This window comes from Haplochromis burtoni, unplaced genomic scaffold, assembly GCF_018398535.1.
Source record: "Haplochromis burtoni strain Fernald_Lab_line unplaced genomic scaffold, NCSU_Asbu1 Contig_252, whole genome shotgun sequence".
In the NCBI taxonomy this organism is placed as follows: Eukaryota; Metazoa; Chordata; class Actinopteri; order Cichliformes; family Cichlidae; genus Haplochromis; species Haplochromis burtoni.
In genome coordinates, this window is record NW_024582613.1 from 2,070 (window position 1) to 14,666 (window position 12,597).

General features: G+C 38.0%; 1 protein-coding gene across 4 annotated transcripts; it reads left to right on the forward strand.

Moving 5' to 3' along the window:
- The first annotated feature begins 3,604 nt into the window (after positions 1–3,604).
- LOC102298341 (adhesion G protein-coupled receptor F5-like) lies at positions 3,605–12,040 on the forward strand. 4 transcript variants are annotated; one of them, XM_042227284.1, is made up of 10 exons: positions 3,605–3,682; positions 6,971–7,077; positions 7,158–7,209; positions 7,465–7,608; positions 7,700–7,885; positions 8,552–8,707; positions 8,804–8,971; positions 9,434–9,463; positions 11,623–11,779; positions 11,891–12,040. In XM_042227284.1, the coding sequence occupies exons 2-9, from the start codon at positions 6,976–6,978 to the stop codon at positions 11,637–11,639; spliced, it is 855 nt and encodes a 284-aa protein (XP_042083218.1). In that variant the 5' UTR covers positions 3,605–3,682; positions 6,971–6,975; the 3' UTR covers positions 11,640–11,779; positions 11,891–12,040. The 4 variants fall into 4 exon arrangements, with proteins under 4 accessions (XP_042083218.1, XP_042083219.1, XP_042083216.1 ...); XM_042227285.1 differs by lacking the exon at positions 3,605–3,682 and adding an exon at positions 3,694–4,380; XM_042227282.1 differs by lacking the exon at positions 3,605–3,682 and having other exon boundaries at positions 5,177–7,077.
- Positions 12,041–12,597: the final 557 nt, after the last annotated feature.

Consider the following 12,597-nt stretch of genomic DNA (forward strand, 5'->3'; position numbering starts at 1 on the left):
CACTATAAAGTTAGCCTTGCAGATCTCTAAGGGAGAGGACAGCCACGGTTCGCAGGAAACCCATTTCCACCGTTTGTATCCGCGATCTCATTCTTTAGGTCACTACCCAAGCCTATACAGCTTGGAGTAAGACAACATGCATGAAGAGGATGATGTGGACAAAATACTCATTTGCCTAATAATTCTGCACTCCCTGTAAAGTTAGCCTTGCAGATCTTTATTTATTTTAGCACCACTGGCAAGAGTTTCTAAATTAATCTTACTGACACCATCCATTAGTATGACACTGCAGGCGTGTTTTTGATTTTGATATTCTGTAACAGAGGTGCACAAAGCACTTTGTGAATAGACAAACAGACTGGACACACAGTAAACACCTGTCAGCCAGTTTGAGATACTGAACAAGGACCATGAGGCACTGTCTGCCTTAACAAGGACAATCAACATAGTTTTTTACACATTCAACAAATGTATCAACCTACATTCGTCTCAGCGAAACCAGACAGACAGGTGTGTGACTCACACAAAGCAATGAAGGAAGTTTATTTTCTCATGTGGTGCTGTAGTCTGTATGTGAAGGTGTGCTCTTGTATTGTTCCAGGGATTTCTTGATCCATGTTTGAGGTAGTGAGTCATAGGTTTTCTTGTAGTGAATCCAGACTACAGTTTGTCAGTTTGATCTATCTACTAGTAGCAGGTGTTCTGCCCCTCTGATGTTTCTGTCAATTCCTTTCTGTGCCCGTTTCATGTATTGAGCCATGTGCCTGTTATTCATAGTCACTATGTTGCTTGACAAGGGCTTCCATACTAAGGCAGGTTATTGGCCAGTAGATGGCTGGTAGTTGGATGGGACCAATGCCTTCTGGCGATCCTTGGGGACCAGGACTGTCCGGCATTTGGTTAGCCACTCTGGATGTGTCTTCTCCCTTACCAGCAGGTTCATTTGTGCCACCAGACACTGGTGCCTCTTTAGCTTGTAAGTGCGAATCATGTCAGGGAATGGTTCTGTCCAACTCTTCATACAATATTGGCGACTCTGTCTTGGATGTCTGCCACTGCGATGGTTATTGGATACTATTCAGAGAGTTTGCTCTAGTCTGCTCTTAGATCTACTAGCCACTGAGCAGTGTCGCTATTAGTGGTGTGCGGATCGATGTTGAAATATCAATTCTTCCGATACCAGTAATTTATGTTCTAGAATCGATTCTCATATTAAAATATTGATATTTTAGTACTTTGGGAAAAATTTGTAGTTTTTTATTAACAGGAACACAGTGGAAAGAAACTGTATCATTCGGATCGTCTAAATTGGAAGGAACTACTTCCTGGCCAGGGGCCTTTCATAGTCATATGCAAAATATGGCTGTATAAATGTGTCGCAGCCCCTGGCCAGTGTTGCCAACTCCTCAGTAAGGAAAATCACTATTGGCTATCCTAAAAATCTCTAGAAGTCGCTATAGCATAATCGCCTAATTTGCATAATCCGTCATGCTAATGCAATTGTAACCCACGTTGTAGGAGAGAAAAAAAGAAGAGACATAAAGTGAGTAAAAAAACGTCCTAAATGCATTTAGAATTTATTTAGAACTACAAATTAAATTTCTTTTAGCGATTATTGTTTTTTTTAATGTCCCAATTCTAACCCTGCTCCTTTATCTGGGCTTGGACCGGCAAAAGTGACCCGAAATAGGCACTCTGGTGGAGTTACTTTGTGTGTGTGTGTGTGTGTGTGTGTATTAGAGATGGACCGATCCGATATTACGTATCGGTATCGGTCCGATACTGACCTAAATTACTGGATCGGATATCGGAGAAAAATAAAAAATGTAATCCGATCCATTAAATATCACGAAAGCACCTCACAAAACTTGCAACACGCCATAACTCACCTCAGAACGTTAGCACGTCGGAGCAGTATGCATCACGTGATAGAGCGGCTGTGGCATGCGGGGTCTGGATAGCATTTGGAGCTTCGCTAGCAACCCAGCATTTCATCTCCGACAAAGTTATCCCGAGAGAGTGCGTGTGTGTGTTTAAGTAGTTTTAAACCTTGTGAGCCACAAACCAACATAACAGTAAAAGAAGAATTGATTGCGTTACAGTCATTGCGGGAGCAGAGGTTTCACTCATGCACGATCATTTGCAGTTTGGACGCATAGGTGGGAACATTTCCTGCCCTGATAGCAGCTGGGGGAGGACTATCCTCTGCCCGTGAGCGCTTTGGCACGGGCGAGGTGCCCACGGCAGCACCCGCTGCTTGTTGAGAAGAGCAATACATACTTTCACGTCAAAAGTTGTCATAAATAAGTCTCCAATAACACCAGAAAAAGTCACCAGATTTGATTTCATTTTGTAATTTTGCAAACAGGTTTTAATCAGGTTCGTACAGTTTTTGGGTTCGGGGACCTTAGTTTTACTGCAACTTAGTATAGTATGGTACTGTAACATTTAGCTGACTTTACTAATGAACTGAATGAAACAAAACATGTAATAATCACAACCTACAGTTTTGAGATTTTCTTTTTTTTATTATTTTCTTGTAATATTACATTTTTGCTTCATTTCTATTTTTTCCTAAAATTATTATAAATAACAGCACTAGTAATATACAACATGATTTAAAATAAATAGTTTAATATGTGATATCGCAAATGCAAACTCATGTGTTAATTATGTCTCAAAAGCCTTCAATTAAAGGTGTGATTATATAGTGTGAGTGTTGCTGGGCCCTGAGTTAATATGTTACCAAACAACAAAACACAAATATATTCTCCTTCCCCAGATCATCTGAGGTGTTCAACATGGGGCCTCACTCTTTTCCAGCAATAAGAAAACTAAAAAAACAAACCAATTAATGGCCATTTAATGATCTGAATAAAGTGAGATTATACCCACAGAGTCCAATTAACATGAAAAAAGGAAAACAGACAAGGGAATACATTCTGTGTCTTTACAGGAACACACCAGAAGTTCACTTCATCCACTTTATGATGTTAGTTACACAGATATCTAAAGAAATAACTATCAGATGAGTACCACAACTTTGGAACTTTTATAGCACTGGTAATATGTATAATAATACATAATACATAATAATTCACATAAACTTACCACAAAACATAAACCATGTTTGGCTCATTGTTTCTTTTCTGCAACAATGGTTCTTGGCAATAAATTTTATACAACTGGAAAGCCCATTTATTTGCTTTTTACCAATGAACAATAAAATATGAAATTTTTCATCAAACAAATTGAATGACAAATAATGATTAAAAAAAAAACCTGCATGACATCCTAAGAAAATATCACAAACTAATAAAATAAAGCAGATATGTTTCTGGATCCAGGAGCTAAATTCATGCATATTATGAGAGAAATTTTCAGCTTTGGCACCCCTGTTTGGTTTTCTGTTTGTAAACACCAGTCAGCCAATTTGAGGTACTGAACGAAGACCATGAAGCACTGTCTGCCTCAACAAGGACAATCATCAACACATTGAAGTTTATCAAGTGTATGATCTACATTTCTCTCAAAGAAACCAGACAGACAGGTTTGTGACTCAGAAAAAGCAATCAAGGAAGTTGGTTTCTCATTTGATGCTGTAGTCTGTGTGTCAAGGTGTGCTGCAAAATGATTATGCTCTCCTGACAAGAGGCTTTACAGACGGCAACAACGGCAAAAGGTAATCAACTTAATGTAGAATTTCCATTACTCAGTGTCTTTTATATTGTATTATTATTCCTCATATCTTCAGACCAATTTTAAAAAAGTATCCTAGAATGTTTACCGACATATCTAATATCTAGCTATTTTGCATTTACTGCTATTCAATAAGCAGTATTGAATAGCAGTATGCTATTCAATACTGCTAAAAACAAACAAATAATTAACTTTGCAAGCAAACAGCAATAAATTAAATATTTTGAATGTTTGCTATCTGTTATCGTATGACAGCTGAGACAAGCTTACAACTCCTGCTACCCCGAATAGGGTATGTTGAGGAAGACGGATGGATTAATGGATGGATGACTGGAGATAATACACTTTTCAATTCAGGAACAAACATCTATAACATCAATAACAGATCTGAGACAGTCTCAGAGGTACACATGCGCATTAACTTATTAGTTTCCTTTTAAAATAAATTATAAGACAAAAATCTTATTAGTAAGGTTGAACTCTTGGGGTATAATGCTGCTAAGAACTGTGAAACATTTATCGGGTTCATGATCCAGAACAACTAATAAACATGGGCACATTTCAGCAAACCAAACGCCATCTTCACCTAAACTTAGACTAATCTCATTGTTACGTTTTTATGTCTGTGTCATTTCTCTAACTTAACGAAATTCTACTCACACTGTGCTGCTAAAGTCAAAAGTGAGTGTTTAAATTCTTTACCACTGCTGTACATATAAACTTTATTTTAATGCACTTAGTATGTATTGCACAACACAGTGTCTTTGTTTCAAAGTCTGACATAATTAGGGATGGGTATCGAAACCCGGTTCTTGCTGAGAACCGGTTCCCACTATTTCAATTCCTTGAAATTGTTTGCCATTTTTGCAAATGATTCCCTTATCGATTCCAGTTACCGCGAATGATGTCACCACGTTGCGGAGCGTCATTTACCTGTCAGGAAACACGGCGCCTAAGCAGCTCAAACGCTCAAATGTTTTGTTATACTTTATGAGAACAGGGCAACTTGCAATACTTGCGAAGTAGATATTTCATTTAAGGGAGGAAACACTATGAATATGCAAAAGCATTTGCTCGCGATGACCTTAAATGAATGTCGTGTTTTTAACCCTCTCAGGCTCAAATTAAGTTTTTTGTTGCTAATGCACAACCAAGTCCTGCAGTGGTACTTCTGAGTAAAACAAACTCATAAAATATGTATGTGGGGTAATCAGGTTGTTAGTTTTTAATTGTTGCAAATCGGCAACGCCTGCCTCGAGGCGGTTAATTCCGCCCCGGACTCGTGAATCTCAACCCAGCAGCAGCGGTGACGTTGCACGTCCTCTCCCATTAATGCGGCAGGTAAATAATCAACTAACAGTGCATATTATGTTAGCGCAATCTGCCTTATTACAAAACCTGCCATTGCTGTGTGTTGCATTTAGGTGACCATGATGAGAGAGAGCCTCTCTCATCATGGTCAGAGTCTGGCTCAGATGCTGGCAGTTCTCGCTGCAGTCTACAGGTAGTGTTTCCTTTCAGGCCAGGATAGACGAATGTCACCGAGCAGTGACTAAGTTTGAGGTAAAAGGCTTGCACTGTTAGGAGTTGGGTTCTGGTTATGTGGTGTTTTTGTCTGTATGTGTTTTTTGGTGCCTCCCTTTTTGTATAGGTAGGCGGGGCAGTGAGTCACTGAACCTGGAACACCTGTTAATCATCAGATGCAGTAGCGGTTTTTGATACGGGCAACACAGGCGGCTGCCTCCCAGGCAACACAGGCGGTTGCCTCCCAGTCAACACACATATGTGGGGCCCAAATAGGGAGCAGCAGGGCTAATATTTGGGGCCCACTTGGGAAACCCAACTAGAGTCCAGCTAATTTTGTCCTCAGTTTCCATGGTGGCCCCAAATGTGTTTTCGTAGATGGGTTTATGCTGGGTCCGAGATAAGCCCCAAATCAGGCCCAGCCAACAAATGAGTATGGGGCCCAGATGGGTAGAAGCGGGTCTGATGGTTGGGGCCCACTTGGGCTACCCACCTGGCACCCAGCTACTTTTGTCCTCAGTTTCCATGATGTCCCCAAATGTGTTTTCCCAGATGGGTTAATGATGGGTCCGAAATCAGCCCCAGACAACAAATGAGTATGGGGCCCAGATGGATAGAAGCAGGTCTGATACTTGGGGCCCACTTGAGTTACCAACCTGGGACCCAGCTATTTTTGTCTTCAGTTTCCATGGTGGCCCCAAGTGTGTTTGTCCAGATGGAATTTTGGATAATGAAAGTAAGCTATGATTTAAATCACCTGTACAACAAAGCCAGTTTATCTTTTTTTCCCCTACAGTTTATAGGAAAAACAAATGCAGCAAACCACAGCTTCTCACTCATTCACCAATCCATTGGTCCTGACAGAAATAAAATAAAATAAAAAATTAGTGCATTTTTACAAACAAAATCAGATTTGCGATAGTACTGGAGTTGTTTTGGAGGTTGTGCTGTTCAAGTTGTTTGACCTCCTACATTGAACTCTTTGAAGACCATGAGTATTCATGGAAACAGAAAAGCTATTTACAAAAGGATTTACCAAGTAGGCACTCAAAAATACATACATGAGGTGATCAGGGGAAGTGGAGACACATGAGGACACAGCTGACTAGAATGAAACATAATGACATTAAAGGGGAGAGTAAGACTAAACACGTAGTACAAAGAAACACAAGACCTTTCAAAGTAAAATAGGAGCCATGGGGACACGAGCCAACAGGGAATACTTAACACAGGGATGACTACATAAATGGATCTACTAAACAAGGACTAAAGAAACCTAGAAGCTAATACCAAAGAAAGAAACAATGAATATCAAAATACAAGGAAAACTCAGAAAACTGGGTCACACGACCCAATACCGTGACACAACTGTGATAAGAAAATTAAAACATCAGTTACTATTTTCTTATCTAAGAACAGGAAAGATTATTGGCACTCGAAAATTCTCATACTGTATATAGACCATCAGTTTTTTGTTTTTTTGTTTTTTTGCTTAGTATTACAAGTTGTTGACTTTGACAATGTTTGAAGTTAAACATTTTTAAAACTCTGTTTGCATGCTAACAAATAAACATTGACAGGCTGGTATGATCCAAATACATTTAAACAAGTTGAGCAGCACATTATCTGGAAGGCAGAAAACCTTTTGCCTTCCTGTTGGCTCCCATTTACAGAAGGAATGCCAGCAGCATGACACCGTGAATAATGACTGATTTTATTAAAAGGACTTGTGTTCTTTTCTCTTTAGTTAGGATGACATTACGAAAGGTCTCGTTATGCATCGTTATTCTCCTAGTCATATGGAACTGTCTTAAGTATGAGGGACACAGAGAGTTTCTAAACGGCTTCTTTGAGGTAAGAATAAAAATGAATGAATGTATAATGATGAAAAAATACAGTGAAACAAATCATTTTCCTCCTGGATTTTCTTCCAGGAGTTAATGAGTGCAGAAGAATCCAGCATTCATCTAAGACGAAAAAGAGAAAGTGAGTAAAATTTTAGCAGTGTTACTACAACGTAACACATGTTTGTTGACTAATAATATAATTATATAATAATTGTATTTATTAAAAAAAACATGCTTTGCAAAGTGCTTTGAAAAACTAGATGAGGGAGGATATTCAATGAACAAGCAGAACTGAATAGCAATAACAGTATCTGACCACGTCCAGATTATCAGTGTTATCATTGCTTTATGGTTTGTTTGGGTTTTTCTTTTTTTTTCTTTTTTTTACCTTTAGCTTCATCAAATTCCACTGAGTATGAGTTCCAAGCTGTTATAAGCGTCTCAAATCTGGAACAATTCCAGTCGATACTGAACACTCTCAGTTTTCCTTTATTGATCAACGCCACTGGTGAGATTACAAGCATTAATACAACAACAGGTAAAACATCCATTTATGTTGCATCTCCATTGCTTGCCAATCTTATTCACTCAAAGTGTCACATTGAACCATTATGTTGTGTTCTTCTCAGTGTGTTCACCAAACATAACTGCAAACATAACTGGATACCAGTGCACATGTGAGGAGAGCTTTGCTTGGTCATATAACAAATGCATTGACTATGAGGCCTGTGATGCCATCGTTGGTGATACGTGTGGATGCATTAATGGACTTCCAGCAGATGGGCAATATTGCCAGTTAAAAACCAGCAACCCAGGTAGGACTAAGCAAACATGTATCACATGTGATAGGTAAGTAAGTATGTAATGTAAATGTAAGTACATTTATCCAGCATATGTAGTTAGACTGAGGTTTCTACGTCTGTGTTCTGTGAAAGGATTTAATAATGTATTTTTTTTTAAAGTGTAAAGGATGTTGATTTGAATTCTATCCTAAAGCCATAACTTTGTATAAAAATGGTAAATGGCCTGTATTTATATAGCGCTTTACTAGTCCCTAAGGACCCCAAAGCGCTTTACATATCCAGTCATCCACCCATTCACACACACACATTCACACACTGGTGATAGCAAGCTACATTGTAGCCACAGCCACCCTGGGGCGCACTGACAGAGGCGAGGCTGCCGGACACTGGCGCCACCGGGCCCTCTGACCATTTGTATGAAATTTGTTTCAAAGGTTCAGTTGCTGTAGTCGCAATTTTCTTGTTTACAAGAGATATTTAAAATTTATGAAATGTTTGAGAAATGTTTTCTCAGTGTCAACACTAGCTACACCAACAGCTATATCACTAAATGATATATCACATGTAATTTAATATACATGTGATATATGTATTTCACAAGTATATAATATATAAAGTTGCAACAGAAGTAGAAACATCTTAAATAAATGGGGTGCTTGTTTTTTGTCTCCTCTACAGTGCCAGTGGAGTATGATATAGACTTTAACTTGCTCTTGCCAGTATCCAGCCTGCCCCCAAATTTCATTGACCTGTTCAGAAACTATGTGGGAAATTTGTCATTCCCCAAAACCATCACTCAGTCTTTAATAATAGAAGACTTGAACTTCACCACATGTAAGAATTTTGTACTCGGACAGATTTAAATGTGTTCATACTCTGGTGCATGATTTATGAGGCGTGTTTTGTCATTGTTTTGAATGACTTTAACAGGGTGCTATCCAAACTCCACCGGAGGAATGCAGTGTCAGTGTGAGGACCACTTTGGTTGGTCATGTGAAAAGTGTGGCCTATACGGTGCATGCAGTAATGTCACCTCACAAGCCTGTGGATGCATCAAAGGGCTTCCTCCTGATGGAGAGTTCTGTGAACCAAGCGCAAGTAAGAAACTTGCAGCTGAAGAAATAGAAGCATTTTAGAAGCATATTAAAGAAACATTAACAGATCTAACATTGCGTTCAAAATCCTTACTGACATTGCTATGACATAACCAAAAGTTATGGACTTCTTCTGAGTGGGGAGTTCTGGCAACCAATCACAAGTAAGAACTGCAATTGTCTAGCTGTAGGATGAACAGACTACTGCCTTTATCAAATAGATGAATGAACTTTTCAACTGTCTGATTACCTAACATTGTGTTATGAGAGTGATTAGACATTAGACATGAATTGCTCTGTGGAAACACACTGCAATTAATTCTATACTCACTGTATTAAAGAAACATTAACACATCTAACACTGCATTCATTATCCTTGCTGACATTTCTATGACATAACCAAAGTCATGGTGTTTAGTTTCTGGCTTGAAATTTAAATAATTAAACATGTAATGTTTTTCCACAGGCGTCGCTCCTTGCCCAACACCACCTCCTGGTATGACAAACATCTTTGTTATTCATTTGTGGAAGCACAGTTCAATTCATTCTATACACACTGTATTAAATTATCTGATTGTTTGTGTTCAAAGACACAAATGATCTTGTTATGTTTCATTTGTATTTTGGGTGTGTTATTAATTATCAATATGTAAGAAATTATTTTTACAATGGAAAGTGTATACAATATTTTATTTAGAGAGAAAAACATGGAGGCCATCAATTTGGCAACAAAGAAAACACTTTCAAAAGATATGGCTACTGTTGTGCTTTAGCTCAGCCGCTGCTAATTTTCTAAAACTTACCAAGTAGCTTTTTAGGCATTGACCTAAACCCATGTGTTGGTAATGGATAAACCTGGACAAGTAACATACTTTAATAAGTAATGCATTCTTAAATGATAAAGATATTTGAAAATCTGTAACATGCATGAGTCGAACTTGGGTCAGTTTTACATTTTCACGTAAATATAGTTTCCCATCATTGCAACAGTTGTATGTGATGGATTTCCCCCTTTTCTCCTCACAGAGCCAGTGGACTTTTATATAGACTTGAACTTGCTCATCCCAGATCTCAGTGTGCCCCCAGAATTTCAGTTGATTGTGCTCTAGAACTATTGTGAGAAATGTTCGTCCTTTCCCCAAAATCATCACTGGGTCTTTAACTACATAAAGACTTGAACTTCACCACATGTAAGAATCTTATGCTTTTGCACTCAACACATTTAAATGTGTTCATACTCTGGTGCTTATGATTGTGATGTGTGTTTGTGTTCGTCTTTTAAATGTGTTTATAGGGTGCTATCCAAACTCCACTGGAGGACTCACAGTGTCATGTGAAGACCAGTTTGCCTTGGTCATGTGGCAAAGTGTGAGCCATACGATGCATGCAGTAATGTCACCTCACAAACCTGTGGATGCATAAAGGGACTTCTCCTGGGGGTTCTGGACGCAAGTAGAAACTGCAGGAGAATAGAAGCTTAACTAAGAACATTCAGACACATTTTCAAAATCCACGAAGTAAATAAAAAGTAGACTCCTGAGTGGATTCTGCAAATCACGTAGAACTGATTGCTAGTAGTGAACAGACTACTGCCTTTATCAAATAATGAATGAACTTTTCAACTGTCTGATTACTAACATTGTGTTATGAGCAGTGATTAGACATTAGATATGAATTGCTCTGTGGAAACACACTGCAATTAATTCTATACTTACTGTATTAAAGAAACATTAACACATCTAACACTGCATTCATTATCCTTGCTGACATTTCTATGACATAACCAAAGTCATGGTGTTTAGTTTCTGGCTTGAAATTTAAATAATTAAACATGTAATGTTTTTCCACAGGCGTCGCTCCTTGCCCAACACCACCTCCTGGTATGACAAACATCTTTGTTATTCATTTGTGGAAGCACAGTTCAATTCATTCTATACACACTGTATTAAAGAAACATTGACAGATCTAACACTGCGTTCATTATTTGCAAATTCTTTAAATGTGACACACATTTATATATTGTTATTCTTTAAAAGAATACTGTACAGGATGTTCTAAACATCACCTCTATTGTTTCTTTGTATGCCTGAGATATAGTGTAAACTCTTAAAACATGAAAAATTGTATTTGAAGAAACACCAGACGAACTGAGCATCCCAGTCTCATGGCAGTTTGTGAAGTCATCACTACAGAATTATCTGATTGTTTGTGTTCAAAGACACAAATTATCTTGTTATGTTTCATTTGTATTGTGGGTGTGTTATTAATTATCAATATGTAAGAAATTATTTTTACAATGGAAAGTGTATACAATATTTTATTTAGAGAGAAAAACATGGAGGCCATCAATTTGGCAACAAAGAAAACACTTTCAAAAGATATGGCTACTGTTGTGCTTTAGCTCAGCCGCTGCTAATTTTCTAAAACTTACCAAGTAGCTTTTTAGGCATTGACCTAAACCCATGTGTTGGTAATGGATAAACCTGGACAAGTAACATACTTTAATAAGTAATGCATTCTTAAATGATAAAGATATTTGAAAATCTGTAACATGCATGAGTCGAACTTGGGTCAGTTTTACATTTTCACGTAAATATAGTTTCCCATCATTGCAACAGTTGTATGTGATGGATTTCCCCCTTTTCTCCTTCACAGCACCAGTGGACTTTTGATATAGACCTTGAACTGCACATCCCAGCATCTAGTGTGCCCCAGAATTTCAGTGTTGTGCTCAGAAATATTCTGAGAAATTTCTCCTTCCCCAAAATCATCACTGGGTCTTTAACACTGAAAGACTTGAACTTCACCACATGTAAGGACCTGATCTTATTTGACTTTTGCACTCCAACACATTTAATGCTGTTCATATGGTGCTGTATGACTTGTGAACTGTGTTTTGTTCTTCTTTTAAATGTCTTGAAAGGGTGCTATCCAAACTCCACTGGAGGACTCCAGTGTCAGTGTGAAGACCAGTTTGCTTGGTCATGTGGCAAGTGTGATGAGTACGGCACATGCAGTAATGTTCACCTCACAAACCTGTAATTGCATAAAGGGATTTCCTCCTGAGTGGGAATTCTGTGACACCAGTCACAAGTAAGAACTGATATCATCTAGCTGTTGGATGAACAGACTACTGCCTTTATCAAATAAATGAATGAACTTTTCAACTGTCTGATTAGCTAACATTGTGTTATGAGAGTGATTAGACATTAGATATGAATTGCTCTGTGGAAACACACTGCAATTAATTCTATACTTACTGTATTAAAGAAACATTAACACATCTAACACTGCATTCATTATCCTTGCTGACATTTCTATGACATAACCAAAGTCATGGTGTTTAGTTTCTGGCTTGAAATTTAAATAATTAAACATGTAATGTTTTTCCACAGGCGTCGCTCCTTGCCCAACACCACCTCCTGGTATGACAAACATCTTTGTTATTCATTTGTGGAAGCACAGTTCAATTCATTCTATACACACTGTATTAAAGAAACATTGACAGATCTAACACTGCGTTCATTATTTGCAAATTCTTTAAATGTGACACACATTTATATATTGTTATTCTTTAAAAGAATACTGTACAGGATGTTCTAAACATCACCTCTATTGTTTCTTTGTATG